General features: G+C 38.8%; 1 protein-coding gene across 1 annotated transcript in view; it reads left to right on the plus strand.

The window, feature by feature from the left end:
- Positions 1–248: 248 nt before the first annotated feature.
- LOC148065710 (plastin-3-like) overlaps positions 249–21,391 on the plus strand; it is a 30,892-nt gene continuing 9,749 nt past the window's right edge. The window contains exons 1-3 of the mRNA XM_087806983.1: positions 249–406; positions 14,711–14,807; positions 16,836–16,987. Coding sequence (XP_087663109.1) covers positions 14,747–14,807; positions 16,836–16,987 — 213 coding nt within the window. The 5' untranslated portion in view covers positions 249–406; positions 14,711–14,746. The remainder of the gene's footprint in view (positions 407–14,710; positions 14,808–16,835; positions 16,988–21,391) is intronic.

The following is a 21,391-nucleotide window of genomic DNA, read 5'->3' on the forward strand; positions in this document are numbered from 1 at the left end:
CATCTACTGCACTGAGCCGTGAAGCTTCTTCAACTCAAAAGTTAACGTACATTTATGATCAATTTCCAGTTTGTTTTTGTGACTTCACCATCATCAGAGGATGGCCACGCCCCCTCCAGTGATCCCACCAATCAGAAGAGACGCCATCAAAGTCATTTCCCGTCCTTTGAGCCTCGAAACTTCTCCAGGATTGTGATGTTTTTGTCTTTAAATGTGTTTCATCTACGCGCACGTTAACGTGACGCGCGCACGTCACCAGGACCGACAGCGTGATTCGGCTCCTGGTCGCGCACCTCCGCGCGTGACGTCACAGACAGGGCGTGGCCAACATTCCAAGTGTGGAGTCTTGGACGTGGATCTCAGATCCTCAGACCCTCAGACCCTGGACCGCCTGGACGCGCACACAGTAAGTACTTCCTGTTCTCTCGCTTTTATCCTGTTCGTGACAAGTTCGTCTCTCAGTCCAGGAGATTCAGAGACCGAAGTGTTTCCGGGAGACTCGCTCCTGCGTCGCTAACCTGCGAACTTTAGCGTCATTTTTCCCGAACCTTCCCTTCTGGTCCAGACGTGACTTCTGCGGATTTAAACCTTGTTCGTCGTTTAAAGAGAGAAAAGCAGCTTTAAAGTCACTCTATTGTGTTTCATTCTCGTGTTTGTTCCTCGTTTAAAGATGAAAACACGTTGAAATGAGAGAAACTTGTCAAACAAAAGCTCGTTTGTGCTTCAGCGCAGGATTTAAAAACTGCTTTTATAGCCAGTGAACCCTAGAATACACACACACACGCACACACACGCACACACACACGCACAGTCACAGTCACATGCAAACGTTAAACTTTATGAATGTTTATTTTTTTTTAATTAAATAAAAAAAGGTGATGAAACATCATCTTTAATGTCGCAACAAAGTCAATGTTGTGTGAAGTCAGGCCTTTAAAATACAACATGTGATTCAAAAGTAATCTTTTATTAAAACAGGATTAAAGCAGTTTTAAGATTTTAATCTCTATTTAGTTTCCTTCTCTTTCTGTTTTAATCTCCTTCACATCTCGATTCTTATGATTCTGTTCATCTTGGATCATAATATTGTGTCTCGTTCTAAACATGTTGTGTTTGATTCTTTATTTTCTTCTGTTGAACATCAACTGTTTTTGTCATGAAGCGTCTGTCATGTCATGATTTTGCTTCTTGTGACTCTTGTATTTGTTGAAGTGGTATTAAGTATTTATGTATTTGGAAGTTAAAGTCTAGGTTGTATTTTTGGAAGTTTAAGTTGTATTTCATGGAGTTTACGTTGTATTTATGGGAGTTCAAGTTGTATTTCTGGAAGTTAAAGTTGTATTTATGGGAGTTAAAGTTGTATTTATGGGAGTTAAAGTTGTATTTATGGGAGTTAAAGTTGTATTTCTGGAAGTTAAAGTTGTATTTCTGGAAGTTAAAGTTGTATTTATGGGAGTTCAAGTTGTATTTCTGGAAGTCTAAGTTCTATTTCTGGTTCTTCTAGTCAAGCTGTTGAGTTCAGTGATGTTTTGAATAGACTCTTGATAATCAACTCTTGTGTTTGTGTGAAAAGTAACAGACGAAATGTTGTTCATGTAGTTCCTGTTCATGTTGTTCATGTAGTTCCTGTTAATGTTGTTCATGTAGTTCCTGTTAATGTTGTTCATGTAGTTCCTGTTAATGTTGTTCATGTAGTTCCTGTTAATGTTGTTCATGTAGTTCCTGTTAATGTTGTTCATGTAGTTCCTGTTAATGTTGTTCATGTAGTTCCTGTTCATGTTGTTCATGTAGTTCCTGTTGTTCCTGTTCATGTAGTTCATGTAGTTCCTGTTAATGTTGTTCATGTAGTTCCTGTTCATGTTGTTCATGTAGTTCCTGTTGTTCCTGTTCATGTAGTTCATGTAGTTCCTGTTAATGTTGTTCATGTAGTTCCTGTTCATGTTGTTCATGTAGTTCCTGTTGTTCCTGTTCATGTTGTTCATGTAGTTCCTGTTGTTCCTGTTAATGTTGTTCATGTAGTTCCTGTTCATGTTGTTCATGTAGTTCCTGTTGTTCCTGTTCATGTAGTTCATGTAGTTCCTGTTAATGTTGTTCATGTAGTTCCTGTTAATGTTGTTCATGTAGTTCCTGTTAATGTTGTTCATGTAGTTCCTGTTAATGTTGTTCATGTAGTTCCTGTTCATGTTGTTCATGTAGTTCATGTTGTTCCTGTTCATGTAGTTCATGTAGTTCCTGTTAATGTTGTTCATGTAGTTCATGTTAATGTTGTTCATGTAGTTCCTGTTAATGTTGTTCATGTAGTTCCTGTTAATGTTGTTCATGTAGTTCATGTTCATGTTGTTCATGTAGTTCCTGTTAATGTTGTTCATGTAGTTCCTGTTAATGTTGTTCATGTAGTTCCTGTTAATGTTGTTCATGTAGTTCCTGTTAATGTTGTTCATGTAGTTCCTGTTAATGTTGTTCATGTAGTTCCTGTTAATGTTGTTCATGTAGTTCCTGTTAATGTTGTTCATGTAGTTCCTGTTCATGTTGTTCATGTAGTTCATGTTGTTCCTGTTCATGTAGTTCATGTAGTTCCTGTTAATGTTGTTCATGTAGTTCCTGTTAATGTTGTTCATGTAGTTCCTGTTAATGTTGTTCATGTAGTTCCTGTTCATGTTGTTCATGTAGTTCATGTTGTTCCTGTTCATGTAGTTCATGTAGTTCCTGTTAATGTTGTTCATGTAGTTCCTGTTAATGTTGTTCATGTAGTTCATGTTAATGTTGTTCATGTAGTTCCTGTTAATGTAGTTCCTGTTAATGTTGTTCATGTAGTTCATGTAGTTCCTGTTAATGTAGTTCCTGTTAATGTTGTTCATGTAGTTCCTGTTAATGTTGTTCATGTTGTTCATGTAGTTCCTGTTAATGTTGTTCATGTAGTTCATGTTAATGTTGTTCATGTAGTTCATGTTCATGTAGTTCATGTTGTTCCTGTTCATGTAGTTCATGTAGTTCCTGTTAATGTTGTTCATGTAGTTCCTGTTAATGTTGTTCATGTAGTTCCTGTTAATGTTGTTCATGTAGTTCATGTTCATGTAGTTCATGTTGTTCCTGTTCATGTAGTTCATGTAGTTCCTGTTAATGTTGTTCATGTAGTTCCTGTTAATGTTGTTCATGTAGTTCATGTTAATGTTGTTCATGTAGTTCCTGTTAATGTAGTTCCTGTTAATGTTGTTCATGTTGTTCATGTAGTTCCTGTTAATGTAGTTCATGTAGTTCCTGTTAATGTTGTTCATGTAGTTCATGTTAATGTTGTTCATGTAGTTCCTGTTAATGTTGTTCATGTAGTTCATGTTAATGTTGTTCATGTAGTTCCTGTTAATGTAGTTCCTGTTCATGTTGTTCATGTAGTTCCTGTTAATGTTGTTCATGTTGTTCATGTAGTTCCTGTTAATGTTGTTCATGTAGTTCCTGTTAATGTTGTTCATGTTCATGTAGTTCATGTTGTTCCTGTTCATGTAGTTCATGTAGTTCCTGTTAATGTAGTTCCTGTTCATGTTGTTCATGTAGTTCCTGTTAATGTTGTTCATGTAGTTCATGTTCATGTTGTTCATGTAGTTCCTGTTAATGATGTTCATGTAGTTCATGTTCATGTAGTTCATGTTGTTCCTGTTCATGTAGTTCATGTAGTTCCTGTTAATGTTGTTCATGTAGTTCATGTTAATGTTGTTCATGTAGTTCCTGTTAATGTTGTTCATGTAGTTCCTGTTAATGTAGTTCATGTTCATGTTGTTCATGTAGTTCCTGTTAATGTTGTTCATGTAGTTCATGTTCATGTAGTTCATGTTGTTCCTGTTCATGTAGTTCATGTAGTTCCTGTTAATGTTGTTCATGTAGTTCATGTTAATGTTGTTCATGTAGTTCATGTTCATGTTGTTCATGTAGTTCATGTTAATGTTGTTCATGTAGTTCATGTTAATGTTGTTCATGTAGTTCCTGTTAATGTTGTTCATGTAGTTCATGTTGTTCATGTAGTTCCTGTTCATGTAGTTCATGTTCATGTTGTTCATGTAGTTCATGTTCATGTTGTTCATGTAGTTCATGTTAATGTTGTTCATGTAGTTCCTGTTAATGTAGTTCATGTAGTTCATGTTAATGTTGTTCATGTTCATGTTGTTCATGTAGTTCATGTTAATGTTGTTCATGTTGTTCATGTAGTTCCTGTTCATGTAGTTCATGTTCATGTAGTTCATGTTAATGTTGTTCATGTAGTTCATGTTGTTCATGTAGTTCCTGTTCATGTAGTTCATGTTCATGTTGTTCATGTAGTTCATGTTCATGTTGTTCATGTAGTTCATGTTAATGTTGTTCATGTAGTTCCTGTTCATGTAGTTCATGTTCATGTTGTTCATGTAGTTCATGTTAATGTAGTTCATGTAGTTCATGTTAATGTTGTTCATGTTCATGTTGTTCATGTAGTTCATGTTAATGTTGTTCATGTTGTTCATGTAGTTCCTGTTCATGTAGTTCATGTTCATGTAGTTCATGTTAATGTTGTTCATGTAGTTCATGTTGTTCATGTAGTTCCTGTTCATGTAGTTCATGTTCATGTTGTTCATGTAGTTCATGTTCATGTTGTTCATGTAGTTCATGTTAATGTTGTTCATGTAGTTCCTGTTCATGTAGTTCATGTTCATGTTGTTCATGTAGTTCCTGTTAATGTAGTTCATGTAGTTCATGTTAATGTTGTTCATGTTCATGTTGTTCATGTAGTTCATGTTAATGTTGTTCATGTTGTTCATGTAGTTCCTGTTCATGTAGTTCATGTTCATGTAGTTCATGTTAATGTTGTTCATGTTGTTCATGTAGTTCCTGTTCATGTAGTTCATGTTCATGTTGTTCATGTAGTTCATGTTAATGTTGTTCATGTAGTTCATGTTCATGTTGTTCATGTAGTTCATGTTAATGTTGTTCATGTAGTTCCTGTTAATGTTGTTCATGTAGTTCCTGTTAATGTTGTTCATGTAGTTCCTGTTAATGTTGTTCATGTAGTTCCTGTTAATGTTGTTCATGTAGTTCCTGTTAATGTTGTTCATGTAGTTCCTGTTCATGTTGTTCATGTTGTTCATGTAGTTCCTGTTAATGTTGTTCATGTAGTTCCTGTTAATGTTGTTCATGTAGTTCCTGTTAATGTTGTTCATGTAGTTCATGTTAATGTTGTTCATGTAGTTCCTGTTAATGTTGTTCATGTAGTTCCTGTTAATGTTGTTCATGTAGTTCCTGTTAATTCTCTGGTTCACTGAACGACTTTAGCAGATCGTTGCTGTGTTTCCATCTGTTCCCGACTCACATCTGGGATCTTAATCCGACTCATGTCGACTCCAACACTTTTACTTCGACGCTCATTATTGTTTATCTTCCACAAAACAAGCGATGGTTTTATTTGAACCTTTAAAGTCGTAGAAAATCCCCTCGTCATGGTAACGTCTCGGCGCCGTCGACGACTTTAACTCACAATCTATAAACGAGTGAATCTAAGTGGCGACGTTTTCTCTGGCTCTTAACGACACTTCACACTCTGGCGAGGGAATGTCTCGTGGTCTAGGAGAACAGTTTGGGCAGATATGACTTTGATCTTAAAATGACCACATTCTGTTCCGAGTGACGTCACAATGATGGTCAAAGAACACGAGTGAAGTCACTTCCTCGTGATCTTGGGAAACGGCTCCAGAGAATCTTCGCTGAAGAACGGGCGTCTGTTCGACCAATCGTGTGCTCCGACCAATCGTGTGATCGACCAATCATCCGCTCCGTCCAATCGTGTGCTCCGACCAATCGTGTGATCCGACCAATCGTGTGCTCCGACCAATCGTGTGATCCGACCAATCGTGTGCTCCGTCCAATCGTGTGATCGACCAATCGTCTGCCAGGACGACCGCGATAACGACTTCCTTTGATACTTTCGTTGGCGTGAAATCAGTTTTTTACGTTAAATTCAAACTAACATGAAATTAATATTAAAATACTTGACGTGACTCTGAGACGCTTCACTCGCTCACATGGTCGCTGTGTTTCCTAAACACACGCGTGTGTGACGTGATCTGTGTACCAACAAACTAAACCGTCTGTGTGTCTCTGTCTGTGTGTGTGTGTGTGTGTGTGTGTGTGGGTGTGTGCATGTGTGTGTGTATGTGTGTCGCCCCTCGAGCAACAGGTTTCACCACTTCAAAGCTTATAAATCAACTTTATAACTTGTGTTTATAACTTCACTCATAAAATCTTGTTTAAACTGTTAAGTCTTCATATAAATCCTCGATGTTTGTAAGTTAGAGTTGATACTTGGAAGTTAAAGTTGTATTTCTGGAAGTTTAAGTTGTATTTTGGACGTCTAAGTTGTATTTCTGGAAGTTAAAGTTGTATTTCGGACGTCTAAGTTGTATTTCTGGAAGTTTAAGTTGTATTTCGGACGTCTAAGTTGTATTTCTGGAAGTTAAAGTTGTATTTCGGACGTCTAAGTTGTATTTCGGACGTCTAAGTTGTATTTCTGGACGTCTTAGTTGTATTTCTGGAAGTTTAAGTTGTATTTCTGGACGTCTAAGTTGTATTTCTGGACGTCTAAGTTGTATTTCTGGACGTCTAAGTTGTATTTCTGGACGTCCAAATAGTATTTCTGGAAGTTTAAGTTGTATTTTTGGTTCTTCTAGTCAAGCTGTTGTTGAGTTCAGTGTAGTTTTCAATCGACTCTCGAACGATCTGGTCGTCTTTGTTTGAGACTCGAGTCTCTTGATCACGTTGACCTTTGACCTTCTACGTTCGTTGGGCTCCATGATGGTTGACGAGACGACGTAACCGTGACGATGCTTTGCTCAAGAGCACTGTGGCTCAACCACCTTGTGTCACTCGTGGGCGTTTGATTCTCGATAATCATTTAAAATCACATTTGCAATGTGGCGCGACAGGTGTGTCTGCTCACCTGTGGCCGAGAGAAAACCTGTACAATCACATTCCAGCGTATCGGGTGAGTCGACTCCCTCCCGCCCTGGCTTGATGGGTTTGTGCGAGAATGTTGATGGTTTTTCTTTCTTTTATTTCAAGTCATACAAATGATGTATTTATGTAGTAAAACAAATGATATATTAAACAGTGACGATACTATCATTTTGTAAACATCTCTCGGATTGTTTTGTTTTCCTTGATTTCACATTTGTTTAAAGTGTATTCGTTTCAGAAGTACACACACATCATGCAGTACACGCCATGTATTAAAAACCATAAGAAATACAAACAATAATAAAAAAAGATGATGAAAAACAAAGATAATAACTTATAAATAACAAATAACAAATACAAATGCATAAATATACCGTAAAATGTGAGGAGCTAAAATGCTAATGTAGCTAAAATGCTAATGTATCAACAAAAATGTATAACTAAACAGTAACTACTGGAGATACATATATTTTAATAAATACACAGTGAACTACAGAAATAACTAATTAAAAACATGTTCATGTCATGTTTATTTAATCTCAGGCATTACATGGATTACAATTTTGATTTAAAAAAAATTGTTGGTAGCAAAAATACACACTAAAATTGCAAAAATCACAAAAAGAAAACCAAATTTCCCGTGTTCATATAAGTTTAAAATGTTTTTAAGAGCTTTAAAATATACATGCTTGTAAAAGTACATAAGTAAATAAGTATTTTATATCTGTAAAGCGTGAAGGAAGTATTAATATGAAAAGAAAGTATTCTAGACTCTGATCTCGGTGATTCTAGGATGAAATGATCACAGTTGTTTTCTGTAAAGATGTTAAATAAATATATATATTTATACCTTTTGAACCTTAACTGTGTTGAGTGTCAGTGGATTATGATTCAGTAGTTACTGACAAAGTGAGTATTTGTCAGTAGAAAAGATGTTTTCTTGATGATGCTTCAGTGACTAACATTAACCTAAGAAAACAGAAGCATCCGGGTCTGGACCTGGTCAGGACGAGGTCTGAGTCACTTCAGCTCCTCCTCAACCAACCGAGTCTCACATCTGCAGCCGATTGTCCTGCAGACTGTTGGGTGTGTGCGACAGACTCCACCACACATGGAACGCTGCCCGATCTATTTGTGTGTGAATGTGTGTTAACACAGTCTGTGGGTGTGTCACGTGTGCGACACTACTTTGAATATCAACACAGGTTTCACTCGACTGTGAAGTATATATCGTAGTTTTCACCTCCACTGTGAAGTATATCAAGTGTATATATATATATATCGTAATTTTCACCTTGACTGTGAAGTATATCGAGTTTATATCGTAGTTTTTACCTAGACTGTGAAGTATATGAAGTATAAATATCGTAGTTTTCACCTCGACTGTGAAGAATATCGAGTATATATCGTAGTTTTCACCTCGACTGTGAAGTATATCAAGTATATATCGGAGTATATATCATAGTTTTCACCTCGACTGTGAAGAATATCGAGTATATATCGTAGTTTTCACCTCGACTGTGAAGTATATCAAGTATATATCGGAGTATATATCATAGTTTTCACCTCGACTGTGAAGTATAACGAGTATATATATCATAGTTTTACCTCGACTATGAGGTATATCAAGTATACATATATCGTAGTTTTCACCCGGACTGTGAATTATATCGTAGTTTTCACCTCGACTGTGAAGTATATCAAGTATATATCGTCGTATGTTGATGAGTAAACTGTTAAAAGTGTCAACAAAGTTTGATTTATTTACAACAAGAGTCTAAACCTTTATTGACAGTGATGTCAAAACTGTAGTTTTAACCACAAACTAAAGTCTGAACACTTGTGTAGTGATTGAAAGAACAACATTACAAATTCAACTTTCATAAGAGGGATGGAATGGAATGATACTCGGAGTAGAGCCTACCAGGTACCACGATAGGATATATAGTGATAGTGTGGTAACAAGTATATATGTGTAGTATTGTCCAGTACTTGACTCTGGTGTTGTGATAGTGTAGTAACAAGTATATATGTGTAGTATTGTCCAGTACTTGACTCTGGTGTTGTGATAGTGTAGTAACAAGTATATATGTGTAGTATTGTCCAGTACTTGACTCTGGTGTTGTGATAGTGTAGTAACAAGTATATATGTGTAGTATTGTCGAGTACTTGACTCTGGTGTTGTGATAGTGTAGTAACAAGTATATATGTGTAGTATTGTCCAGTACTTGACTCTGGTGTTGTGATAGTGTAGTGACAAGTATATATGTGTAGTATTGTCCAGTACTTGACTCTGGTGTTGTGATAGTGTAGTAACAAGTATATATGTGTAGTATTGTCGAGTACTTGACTCTGGTGTTGTGATAGTGTAGTAACAAGTATATATGTGTAGTATTGTCCAGTACTTGACTCTGGTGTTGTGATAGTGTAGTGACAAGTATATATGTGTAGTATTGTCCAGTACTTGACTCTGGTGTTGTGATAGTGTAGTAACAAGTATATATGTGTAGTATTGTCCAGTACTTGACTCTGGTGTTGTGATAGTGTAGTAACGAGTAGTAAGCATTTGTTTTTAAACCAAAATATGTCCAAACATCAGTTTTAAAAGCTGCTGGACTCACTGTATCCTCTCGTCCTCAGTCATAACCAGGATTTAATTGTGAGCGACTGCTGTCATCTAGTGGACGGAAGTTTAATTGCAACCCAAAAATGAATAAACGCTGTAAATATTTGTTGGTTATAATGTTGAATATCAACATATATCAGGAAGTAGTACTGTGATATTCAAGTGTATCGATATTTTCTTACAATCCAAGTCACATTTTTATTTGTTCAGGCTTTTCCATGATTTTCTGGAACTACTGTGTTGTTATCAGTTTTATCTTGACATCTTGACTTGATAGAAGATCTAAACAAGTGCGACTCAGAGTAGAGTCTTGATAGAAGATCTAAACAAGTGCGACTCAGAGTAGAGTCTTGATAGAAGATCTAAACAAGTGCGACTCAGAGTAGAGTCTTGATAGAAGATCTAAACAAGTGCGACTCAGAGTAGAGTCTTGATAGAAGATCTAAACAAGTGCGACTCAGAGTAGAGTCTTGATAGAAGATCTAAACAAGTGCGACTCAGAGTAGAGTCTTGATAGAAGATCTAAACAAGTGAGACTCAGAGAAGAGTCTTGATAGAAGATCTAAACAAGTGAGACTCGGAGAAGAGTCTTGATAGAAGATCTAAACAAGTGAGACTCAGAGTAGAGTCTTGATAGAAGATCTAAACAAGTGCGACTCAGAGTAGAGTCTTGATAGAAGATCTAAACAAGTGCGACTCAGAGTAGAGTCTTGATAGAAGATCTAAACAAGTGAGACTCAGAGTAGAGTCTTGATAGAAGATCTAAACAAGTGCGACTCGGAGTAGAGTCTTGATAGAAGATCTAAACAAGTGCGACTCAGAGTAGAGTCTTGATAGAAGATCTAAACAAGTGAGACTCAGAGTAGAGTCTTGATAGAAGATCTAAACAAGTGAGACTCAGAGTAGAGTCTTGATAGAAGATCTAAACAAGTGAGACTCAGAGTAGAGTCTTGATAGAAGATCTAAACAAGTGCGACTCGGAGTAGAGTCTTGATAGAAGATCTAAACAAGTGAGACTCAGAGTAGAGTCTTGATAGAAGATCTAAACAAGTGCGACTCAGAGTAGAGTCTTGATAGAAGATCTAAACAAGTGAGACTCAGAGAAGAGTCTTGATAGAAGATCTAAACAAGTGCGACTCGGAGTAGAGTCTTGATAGAAGATCTAAACAAGTGCGACTCAGAGTAGAGTCTTGATAGAAGATCTAAACAAGTGAGACTCAGAGTAGAGTCTTGATAGAAGATCTAAACAAGTGAGACTCAGAGTAGAGTCTTGATAGAAGATCTAAACAAGTGAGACTCAGAGTAGAGTCTTGATAGAAGATCTAAACAAGTGAGACTCAGAGTAGAGTCTTGATAGAAGATCTAAACAAGTGCGACTCAGAGTAGAGTCTTGATAGAAGATCTAAACAAGTGAGACTCAGAGAAGAGTCTTGATAGAAGATCTAAACAAGTGAGACTCGGAGAAGAGTCTTGATAGAAGATCTAAACAAGTGAGACTCAGAGTAGAGTCTTGATAGAAGATCTAAACAAGTGCGACTCAGAGTAGAGTCTTGATAGAAGATCTAAACAAGTGAGACTCAGAGTAGAGTCTTGATAGAAGATCTAAACAAGTGAGACTCAGAGTAGAGTCTTGATAGAAGATCTAAACAAGTGCGACTCGGAGTAGAGTCTTGATAGAAGATCTAAACAAGTGCGACTCAGAGTAGAGTCTTGATAGAAGATCTAAACAAGTGAGACTCAGAGAAGAGTCTTGATAGAAGATCTAAACAAGTGAGACTCGGAGAAGAGTCTTGATAGAAGATCTAAACAAGTGAGACTCAGAGTAGAGTCTTGATAGAAGATCTAAACAAGTGCGACTCAGAGTAGAGTCTTGATAGAAGATCTAAACAAGTGAGACTCAGAGTAGAGTCTTGATAGAAGATCTAAACAAGTGAGACTCAGAGTAGAGTCTTGATAGAAGATCTAAACAAGTGCGACTCGGAGTAGAGTCTTGATAGAAGATCTAAACAAGTGAGACTCAGAGTAGAGTCTTGATAGAAGATCTAAACAAGTGCGACTCGGAGTAGAGTCTTGATAGAAGATCTAAACAAGTGCGACTCGGAGTAGAGTCTTGATAGAAGATCTAAACAAGTGAGACTCAGAGTAGAGTCTTGATAGAAGATCTAAACAAGTGAGACTCAGAGTAGAGTCTTGATAGAAGATCTAAACAAGTGAGACTCAGAGTAGAGTCTTGATAGAAGATCTAAACAAGTGAGACTCAGAGTAGAGTCTTGATAGAAGATCTAAACAAGTGCGACTCAGAGTAGAGTCTTGATAGAAGATCTAAACAAGTGAGACTCAGAGAAGAGTCTTGATAGAAGATCTAAACAAGTGAGACTCGGAGAAGAGTCTTGATAGAAGATCTAAACAAGTGAGACTCAGAGTAGAGTCTTGATAGAAGATCTAAACAAGTGCGACTCAGAGTAGAGTCTTGATAGAAGATCTAAACAAGTGAGACTCAGAGTAGAGTCTTGATAGAAGATCTAAACAAGTGAGACTCAGAGTAGAGTCTTGATAGAAGATCTAAACAAGTGCGACTCGGAGTAGAGTCTTGATAGAAGATCTAAACAAGTGCGACTCAGAGTAGAGTCTTGATAGAAGATCTAAACAAGTGAGACTCAGAGAAGAGTCTTGATAGAAGATCTAAACAAGTGAGACTCGGAGAAGAGTCTTGATAGAAGATCTAAACAAGTGAGACTCAGAGTAGAGTCTTGATAGAAGATCTAAACAAGTGCGACTCAGAGTAGAGTCTTGATAGAAGATCTAAACAAGTGAGACTCAGAGTAGAGTCTTGATAGAAGATCTAAACAAGTGAGACTCAGAGTAGAGTCTTGATAGAAGATCTAAACAAGTGCGACTCGGAGTAGAGTCTTGATAGAAGATCTAAACAAGTGAGACTCAGAGTAGAGTCTTGATAGAAGATCTAAACAAGTGAGACTCGGAGTAGAGTCTTGATAGAATCTTCATGGTCTTGTTGTAACTGGAGTGTTTTCTGGTGAGGCTTCAACTCTCAGATGTTCTGACCCGACGAGGCCCGACAGTCGCGGGTCCAGCTGTCGGAGGCGAGTGTCGTTGTCATCTGTCGCCTCACAAACCTTCTATTCTTCTGCCTCTCGATCCGTCGCACAGTTGCTCGCCTCTCTCTCCGTGGACTTAACCCCGTGACCAGTGCTGCTCATGAGCTCATGTCGGCGCTCGCGGCGGCGCTGACTTCACACTCACATCCTCCAGTTAATTATAGCAACACACACACATTTTCCTAATAGTTTACGAGCAGCGCCGCTCCAGGGTCGGCCGGTCGGAGACGACGCGAGGACACATTTCTCTGGTGGATCTGGAATCGTTGGAAAATACCTTGAGTCACGTCTGGTCCACGTGGCGACGGATGAATCACTTCTGGGCGAGAGCTTCCAATGGCTTCCTCCGTGGAGCAGGAAACACATTTGCGGAGCATTGTTTGTTCGCCTCGGAGCAGCCGAGCCTTTCAACGAGTCGAGGCTATCGACGGCCTCCATCTGTGACGCCATTTGTGGCGGAAATACCGACGGTGTTGTTCTAGCGTGAAGCTAATGTTCCTGCATCTGGAGCCGCTAACACATGCTAACGTGCTAACATTTGCTACATGTCACGACGACAACAGTCGCTAATAAAGCAGCATTTATTTCATCTTAGTTTCATTTATTTACAACAAGAGTCTAAAACTTTATTGACAGTGATGTCGAAACAAAACAATGTTTTTAGAAAATATTGAATAAAAGATGTTTAAAGTGAAACAATGGAACTTATTAGGTTTGATCCACAAACACGACTTTAAACATGATTTGAATGATGATGGTTTAATTCTTTGGAAATAAAAACGAGATTCAAGCAAATAAACAATATTAAACATTAAAGACTAATTAGATACAGTTTGGAGCAGCTAGCATTAGCATTGTATTCTGTGCATTATTATGGGATGTGATTCCGGACAGAAGTCGCGTTGAACGAGTAGAAACAAAAAACTTCGGCCAAACAATAATGTAATGTTAAAACTTAATATTTTTTGTGTCGTCGTGGAAACGTAAAGTAAATAAATAAATAAACTCAGTGACTTGAGGTGACGGTGGTTCTAATGCACGACATTATTGTTTAAACGCAAACACAACTTTAAACATGATTTAAAGAGTAATATTGTTAAAAATGTACAAATTCATTGAAGCTGATTTAAAGAACAAAATGAGATTCAAATAAATAAAACATATTAAAAATGTAAGACTAAATAGATACAGTTTGGAGCAGCTAGCATTAGCATTGTATTCTGTGCATTATTATGGGATGTGATCCGGACAGAAGTCGCATCGAACAAGTTAAAACAAAATGGGGAAAAAGAAGCATGACTTCGGCCAACAGTGTAAGGTTAAAATAAAAATGTTTTTTGTATCGTCATGGAAACGTAAAGTAAATAAATAAACTCAGTGACTTAAGGTGACGGTGGTTCTAATGCACGACATTATTGTTTAAACGCAAACACAACTTTAAACATGATTTAAAGAGTAATATTGTTAAAAATGTACAAATTCATTGAAGCTGATTTAAAGAACAAAATGAGATTCAAATGAATAAAAAAATATTAAACATTTAAGACCAAATAGATACAGTTTGGAGCAGCTAGCATTAGCATTGTATTGGTTGTCTTGCATGACTGTGCATTATTATGGGATGTTCAGGATTCGGACAGACGACACAATTTTGTGTAACTTCACCACAAAAATGCTGTGAACGTTCCCGGTGGAGGTTTTGAGCTCTTGGATCAAACGTCAATATTCTGACTTTTCCAAACCGAACCATCTTTGGTCACGACGAGCCTGAAGCTCATCTTTGTTTTCTGAGGGTTAGTGTTCCAGAGGAATGCCATCGCACCAGTTCGAGGCAGCACGCCCTGCTCCGGCGCTGGATCTGGAGCATTCCTCTGGTCTGTTCCTCCTCCAGAGAGCCAGGGAAAGACCAGAACGTTTAACTTCTCGCTGATTCGACCGTCGCTTCCTTCTTGTGACCGCACAAGATGTTCTGAGGTGACCTCCTGCTTCTGACCCACAGCCTCTCCTGCACGACCACCTCGTCCCCGCAGAGAAGATGAGTGCCAAGATCACCAAGGAGGACGTCGAGGAGATGAGGGAGACCTTCGGGAAGATCGGTGAGTGTTTCAAACTGTTGCCAATAGTTGAGATTCTCAGCAGTTTCTGATCATCTGAGCAGAGGCTCCACCGCGAGTCTCTCACGGATCACTGTGCTTCTCACTTTAGTGGACTAGATGATGGATGGAGTTTATTAAACCCTCTAGAGATCTCCTTCGGGAAGTTAGGTTCCTAGTAAACGACAATAGAAGGTACAGAAGTTTCATAATGTACTGTATCAGTATTTGCCAGTTTTGCCACGATATCAAAACGCCAGCAGTCGACACCAACACCATCATTTTCCAACTTTGATACTAGGACTGCACGATGTTTCGGAAAAATATCGATATCACGATATTGGCACGTGCGATATACATTGAAAACATGTGCGATAATTATAATTTAATTGTATAAAGTAAGCATTTATTAAATGCACACTTCCATCAATCAGTGTCACGTTCTGTAAAGTTGTCAATTTGTACTTCTATGTCTCGTTGTTGTTTACGTCTCCGTCCGTCTGTGAACTGTGCAGCTTGTTAGGCTCGGTTGCTATGGCGACGTGTCTTAGCTCAGTATATACACAGAAGTAATACTAACTTATGATCTAGTCAAACACTAGTGATCCAGTGAAGTAATACTAACTTATGATCTAGTCAAACACTAGTGATCCAGTGAAGTAATACTAACTTATGATCTAGTCAAACACTAGTGATCCAGTGAAGTAATACTAACTTATGATCTAGTCAAACACTTGTGATCCAGTGAAGTAATACTAACTTATGATCTAGTCAAACACTAGTGATCCAGTGAAGTAATACTAACTTATGATCTAGTCAAACACTAGTGATCCAGTGAAGTAATACTAGCTTATGATCTAGTCAAACACTAGTGATCCAGTGAAGTAATACTAACTTATGATCTAGTCAAACACTAGTGATCCAGTGAAGTAATACTAACTTATGATCTAGTCAAACACTAGTGATCCAGTGAAGTAATACTAACTTATGATCTAGTCAAACACTAGTGATCCAGTGAAGTAATACTAACTTGTGATCTAGTCAAACACTAGTGATCCAGTGAAGTAATACTAACTTATGATCTAGTCAAACACTAGTGATCCAGTGAAGTAATACTAACTTATGATCTAGTCAAACACTAGTGATCCAGTGAAGTAATACTAACTTATGATCTAGTCAAACACTAGTGATCCAGTCACTCGTCTCTTTCAACCTCCTTTGTTAAAGCAACATATTGTAAGAACTTTTCATCTCGTCTCAGTTGTTTTCTTATAAGATCGTGAACTTCCAAACAAACCTGTCCGTCTTCACCGTATGCTAATGAGCTAAGTTGTTAGCGTCATTTATAGAGTGTTATGTGTCCGTCTTCACCGTATGCTAACGAGCTAAGTTCTTAGCGTCATTTATAAAGTGTTACGTGTGTGTGTACAAGGATTTATTATTGATTTGGTGATATCACGACGCGCCGGCGGCTCCTCTCTGATGTCGCTCAGTTTGGTGGGAATGCAAGTCCCGCGAGACTGAGCGTTATAAGAGATATTTTTCTACCATCATGTCGACACAGAAGTGCAGAAATAAATGAAAGTGAAATATCGTTTTCCTTCTTTAAATCCTCGGACCTTCACTACAGTACTTGCAGCTACAGTTTTAGGTGAAAGAAAAGATATCGCAATAATATCGATATCGCAATTCAAGTCACCAATATTGAATATCGCACATATTTCCAATATCGTGCAGCACTTATTGATACCATCAATAAAAGGTATAGATCTTTATATACTTCATGTCTTCTCACCTCTTTCACCAACACAGATCAGTGCATCATCTGCATAACATCTGACGTAACCACAACTGTTTGTCCATCTCTCGCTCCGTTCTTCCCTCACTCGTGAACAAGACCCCGAGATACTTGAGCTCCTCCACTAAGGTTGACCTGGAGAAGACGCCCCACTTTAGTTTAAGGGTCACACTCCTGGGGGTCTCTTACTAGTTCCTCAAACATGAACTCACCGGACTCTTGTTCTCCCTCAGACCTGGACAACGACGGCTTCATCTGCGACCACGAGCTCCAGGAGCTCCTCAAAGAAGCCAACTGTCCCACGCCGGGGTTCAAGGTGCGCGAGATCATCCAGAAGCTGGACCGGAACAACGACAACAAGATCAGCTTCGACGAGTTCATGCTGGTGAGTGGACCGGGCTCCTGGTTCCCTCTGGTCTGGACCTTCCTGAGAGGGACCAGTGTTCGGCCCAGACGGAGGGAATGTGGTGAAATCAGCAGAGTCGGCTTCAGTGTTTGGTTTCAGCGCCGATGATGGACGAGACGTTCATGGCAACAGTTTGTGCTGCAGTTCAAACACCAGACGCTTCAACGTCGACTAATATATTTCACTGAGCGTTCATTGTTGATGAAGATAAACAGTTATTTATTTAAAAACTGATTTTACACTTTATGATGACGACCAGTTCACATCGTTGACAAGATGAGTCGATACATTTATTTTAGAATAATAAAATAATTAGATTTTCTTATTTACAATTAACATGTGAATATTCAGTCTTTAGTCGTTTTTGTGTTGCAATTAAACTTCAGGCCTCTGGATGGCAGCAGTCGATACGTCCTCCACAGCTAAAGGAAGAATGATGACTGAGGACGAGAGGATACAGCAGGTTTTAAAGTTGATGTTTGGAATATTTTTGATTTGAAAAACAAATGAAAGCAGTTACGACCTCGTCAAGATCATGTGGTCTGTAAATACTACAACACCAGAGTCAAGTACTGGACAATACTACACATATATACTTGTTACTACACTATCACAACACCAGAGTCAAGTACTGGACAATACTACACATATATACTTGTTACTACACTATCACTACACCAGAGTCAAGTACTGGACAATACTACACATATATACTTGTTACTACACTATCACTACACCAGAGTCAAGTACTCGACAATACTACACATGTATATATTTGTTACTACACTATCACAACACCAGAGTCAAGTACTGGACAATACTACACATATATACTTGTTACTACACTATCACTACACCAGAGTCAAGTACTCGACAATACTACACGTATAAGGTAAGGTAAGGTAAGGTAAAACTTTATTGATCACTATCACAACACCAGAGTCAAGTAATGGACAATACTACACATATATACTTGTTACTACACTATCACTACACCAGAGTCAAGTACTCGACAATACTACACATATATACTTGTTACTACACTATCACTACACCAGAGTCAAGTACTGGACAATACTACACATATATACTTGTTACTACACTATCACAACACCAGAGTCAAGTACTGGACAATACTACACATATATACTTGTTACTACACTATCACAACACCAGAGTCAAGTACTGGACAATACTACACATATATACTTGTTACTACACTATCACAACACCAGAGTCAAGTACTGGACAATACTACACATATATACTTGTTACTACACTATCACACCACCAGAGTCAAGTACTGGACAATACTACACATATATACTTGTTACTACACTATCACAACACCAGAGTCAAGTACTGGACAATACTACACATATATACTTGTTACTACACTATCACTACACCAGAGTCAAGTACTGGACAATACTACACATATATACTTGTTACTACACTATCACTACACCAGAGTCAAGTACTGGACAATACTACACATATATACTTGTTACTACACTATCACAACACCAGAGTCAAGTACTGGACAATACTACACATATATACTTGTTACTACACTATCACTACACCAGAGTCAAGTACTCGACAATACTACACATATATACGTGTTACTACACTATCACAACACCAGAGTCAAGTACTGGACAATACTACACATATATACTTGTTACTACACTATCACAACACCAGAGTCAAGTACTGGACAATACTACACATATATACTTGTTACTACACTATCACAACACCAGAGTCAAGTACTAGACAATACTACACATATATACTTGTTACTACACTATCGCTACACCAGAGTCAAGTACTGGACAATACTACACATATATACTTGTTACTACACTATCACGACGTCACTATCCTTGTTTTGACACGTCGAGGTCGTGCTGTCGTGGATGTTTCTCCTGGTACTCAGCTGGACCTTGTGCTGGTGGTGAACTTCACTGCTGACCAGACTCTTGTGGTCCACGAAGGACTGACGAGTCGACGCTTCATATTCATGAAGCTTCATCTGAAGCCACATCCGTCCTCACACGAGGTTCTCATCATGACTATCATGACTCCACAGAACTGGACCCGCGACAGTTTCCTGATGACGGTGTGTTTGGAGAGTTTTCTGCTGATGAAGATGAAGCTTGTTTTCCAACAACAAACACTTTAGAGAATCAAATGATTTTCACCAGATTATTACTGTGTCGGTTCTTGACAACAAAGTCTGATGTTTGATGAGTTAGTAATATTTGTAGAGTGTTTTCTAGACCAGGGTCACAAAGCACTTAAACAATGAAAACAATACTCAATAAAATGGGTAGGTAGAACTTTATTGATCCCTCAGGAGGTAAATAGTTGTTTTCCAATCCGCCACAGTAATACAATTATTCATATAAATAAAATAAGAACAAGAACAAAGAGAAATAAAAAGAAAGAACACAATTACACACCAAGTCTAAAGACAAAGATCACAGATCAAAGTAAAACAACAAAGACAAAGGATACAAAGACTAACATAGAACAGAACATCCAGATACTTTCACTCCACTCCTGCCCCCGAAGAATTGTGCAATTTAATAGCCCGAGGAATGAATGAGTCCCTGAGTCTATTAGTGTTGCATCATGGGAAGGAGCATTCGTGCTTCATCTGCTTCTCTGCTCACTGATGACAGTGTTGAGAGGATGATGTCATCATCATGATGGACAGTAGTTTGTTCAATGATCTCCTCTCAGCAACTGTCACCAGTGAGTCCAGCTTCAACCACAGAGCTTCTGATCAACCGGTCCAACCTGTTGACACTCCTCTTGGACACATTTCCACCCCAACACACCACAGCATAGAACACTGGCCACCACAGACTGGTAGAACATGCAGAGGAGCTTCTTGCAGATGTTAAATGATCGAAGCCTCCTCAGAAAGTACAGTCTACTCTGAACTTTCTTATATACATGGTCTGTGTTGCAGGACCAGTTTACTGTCCATCCACACACCGAGGTACTTATAGTTGTCCACTATCTCCACCTCGTCGCCTCTGATGGACACTGGACGTGACTTTGTCCTGGACCTCCCGAAGTCCAAGACCAGCTCCTTGGTCTTTGAGGTGTTCAGCTGCAAGTGGTTCCTCTCACTCCAGTCCACAAAGTCACGTATCAGACTCCTGTACTCGTCTTCGCTGTTGTCCCTGATGCATCCAACAATGGCAGTGTCATCAGCAACTTCTGGACGAGACTCAGCTCTGAGTTGTAGCAGAAGTCTGAAGTGTAGATGGTGAAGAGGAGAGGGGTCAGTACTGTCCCCTGAGGTGCTCCTGTACTGCACACCACAGTGTCAGACGTGATGTCCTTCAGCTTGACATACTGTGGCCTATCGGTAAAATAATCCGTAATCCAGGAGACCAGACCAGGGTCCACATGCATCTGTGTCAGTTTGTCCTGCAGCAGAGTGGACTGGATGGTGTTGAAGGCTCTAGAAAAGTCCAGGAACAGGATCCTCACTGAACCGCTTGCTTTATCCAGGTGGGAGTAGGTCTGATGCAGGAGGTGAAGGATCTTCTACACCAACTGCTAGGCGGTATGCAAACTGCAGGGGGTCTTGCGCGTGCTGGACTTCTGGCCTGAGATGTTTGAGGACCAGCTGCTCCAGTGGTCCTCAAATATATTTTAAGAGATCAAGACACATAAGACAAACACAGGAATTCCATAATATCGGGGATAAGCTCAAATAATGGTGTCTTAAGACCTCAGAGCCCGAGCTGGGGTGTAAGTCTGGATCAGATCACTGATGGAAGGTCTGACCATGAATAGATCTGAAAGTAAGAACCAGAATTTTAAAATGATCCTGAAAGAAACTGGCAGCCAGTGAAGAGTTTGAAGGAGAAATGTGAGTTCTTCTACTAGAGCAGCCAGTGAAGAGTTTGAAGGAGAAATGTGAGTTCTTCTACTAGAGCAGCCAGTGAAGAGTTTGAAGGAGAAATGTGAGTTCTTCTACTAGAGCAGCCAGTGAAGAGTTTGAAGGAGAAATGTGAGTTATTCTACTAGAGCAGCCAGTGAAGAGTTTGAAGGAGAAATGTGAGTTCTTCTACTAGAGCAGCCAGTGAAGAGTTTGAAGGAGAAATGTGAGTTCTTCTACTAGAGCAGCCAGTGAAGAGTTTGAAGGAGAAATGTGAGTTCTTCTACTAGAGCAGCCAGTGAAGAGTTTGAAGGAGAAATGTGAGTTCTTCTACTAGAGCAGCCAGTGAAGAGTTTGAAGGAGAAATGTGAGTTCTTCTACTAAAGCGGCTCAGAATTCTGGCTGCAGAGTTTAGTATGAACTGCTGTGACAACATTTATCGACGGCATGTTGTTCCTCAAGTTCAGCTTCAGAAA

The sequence above is a fragment of the Callionymus lyra genome, chromosome 14, assembly GCF_982586985.1.
Source record: "Callionymus lyra chromosome 14, fCalLyr1.hap1.1, whole genome shotgun sequence".
Classification (NCBI taxonomy): domain Eukaryota; kingdom Metazoa; phylum Chordata; class Actinopteri; order Syngnathiformes; family Callionymidae; genus Callionymus; species Callionymus lyra.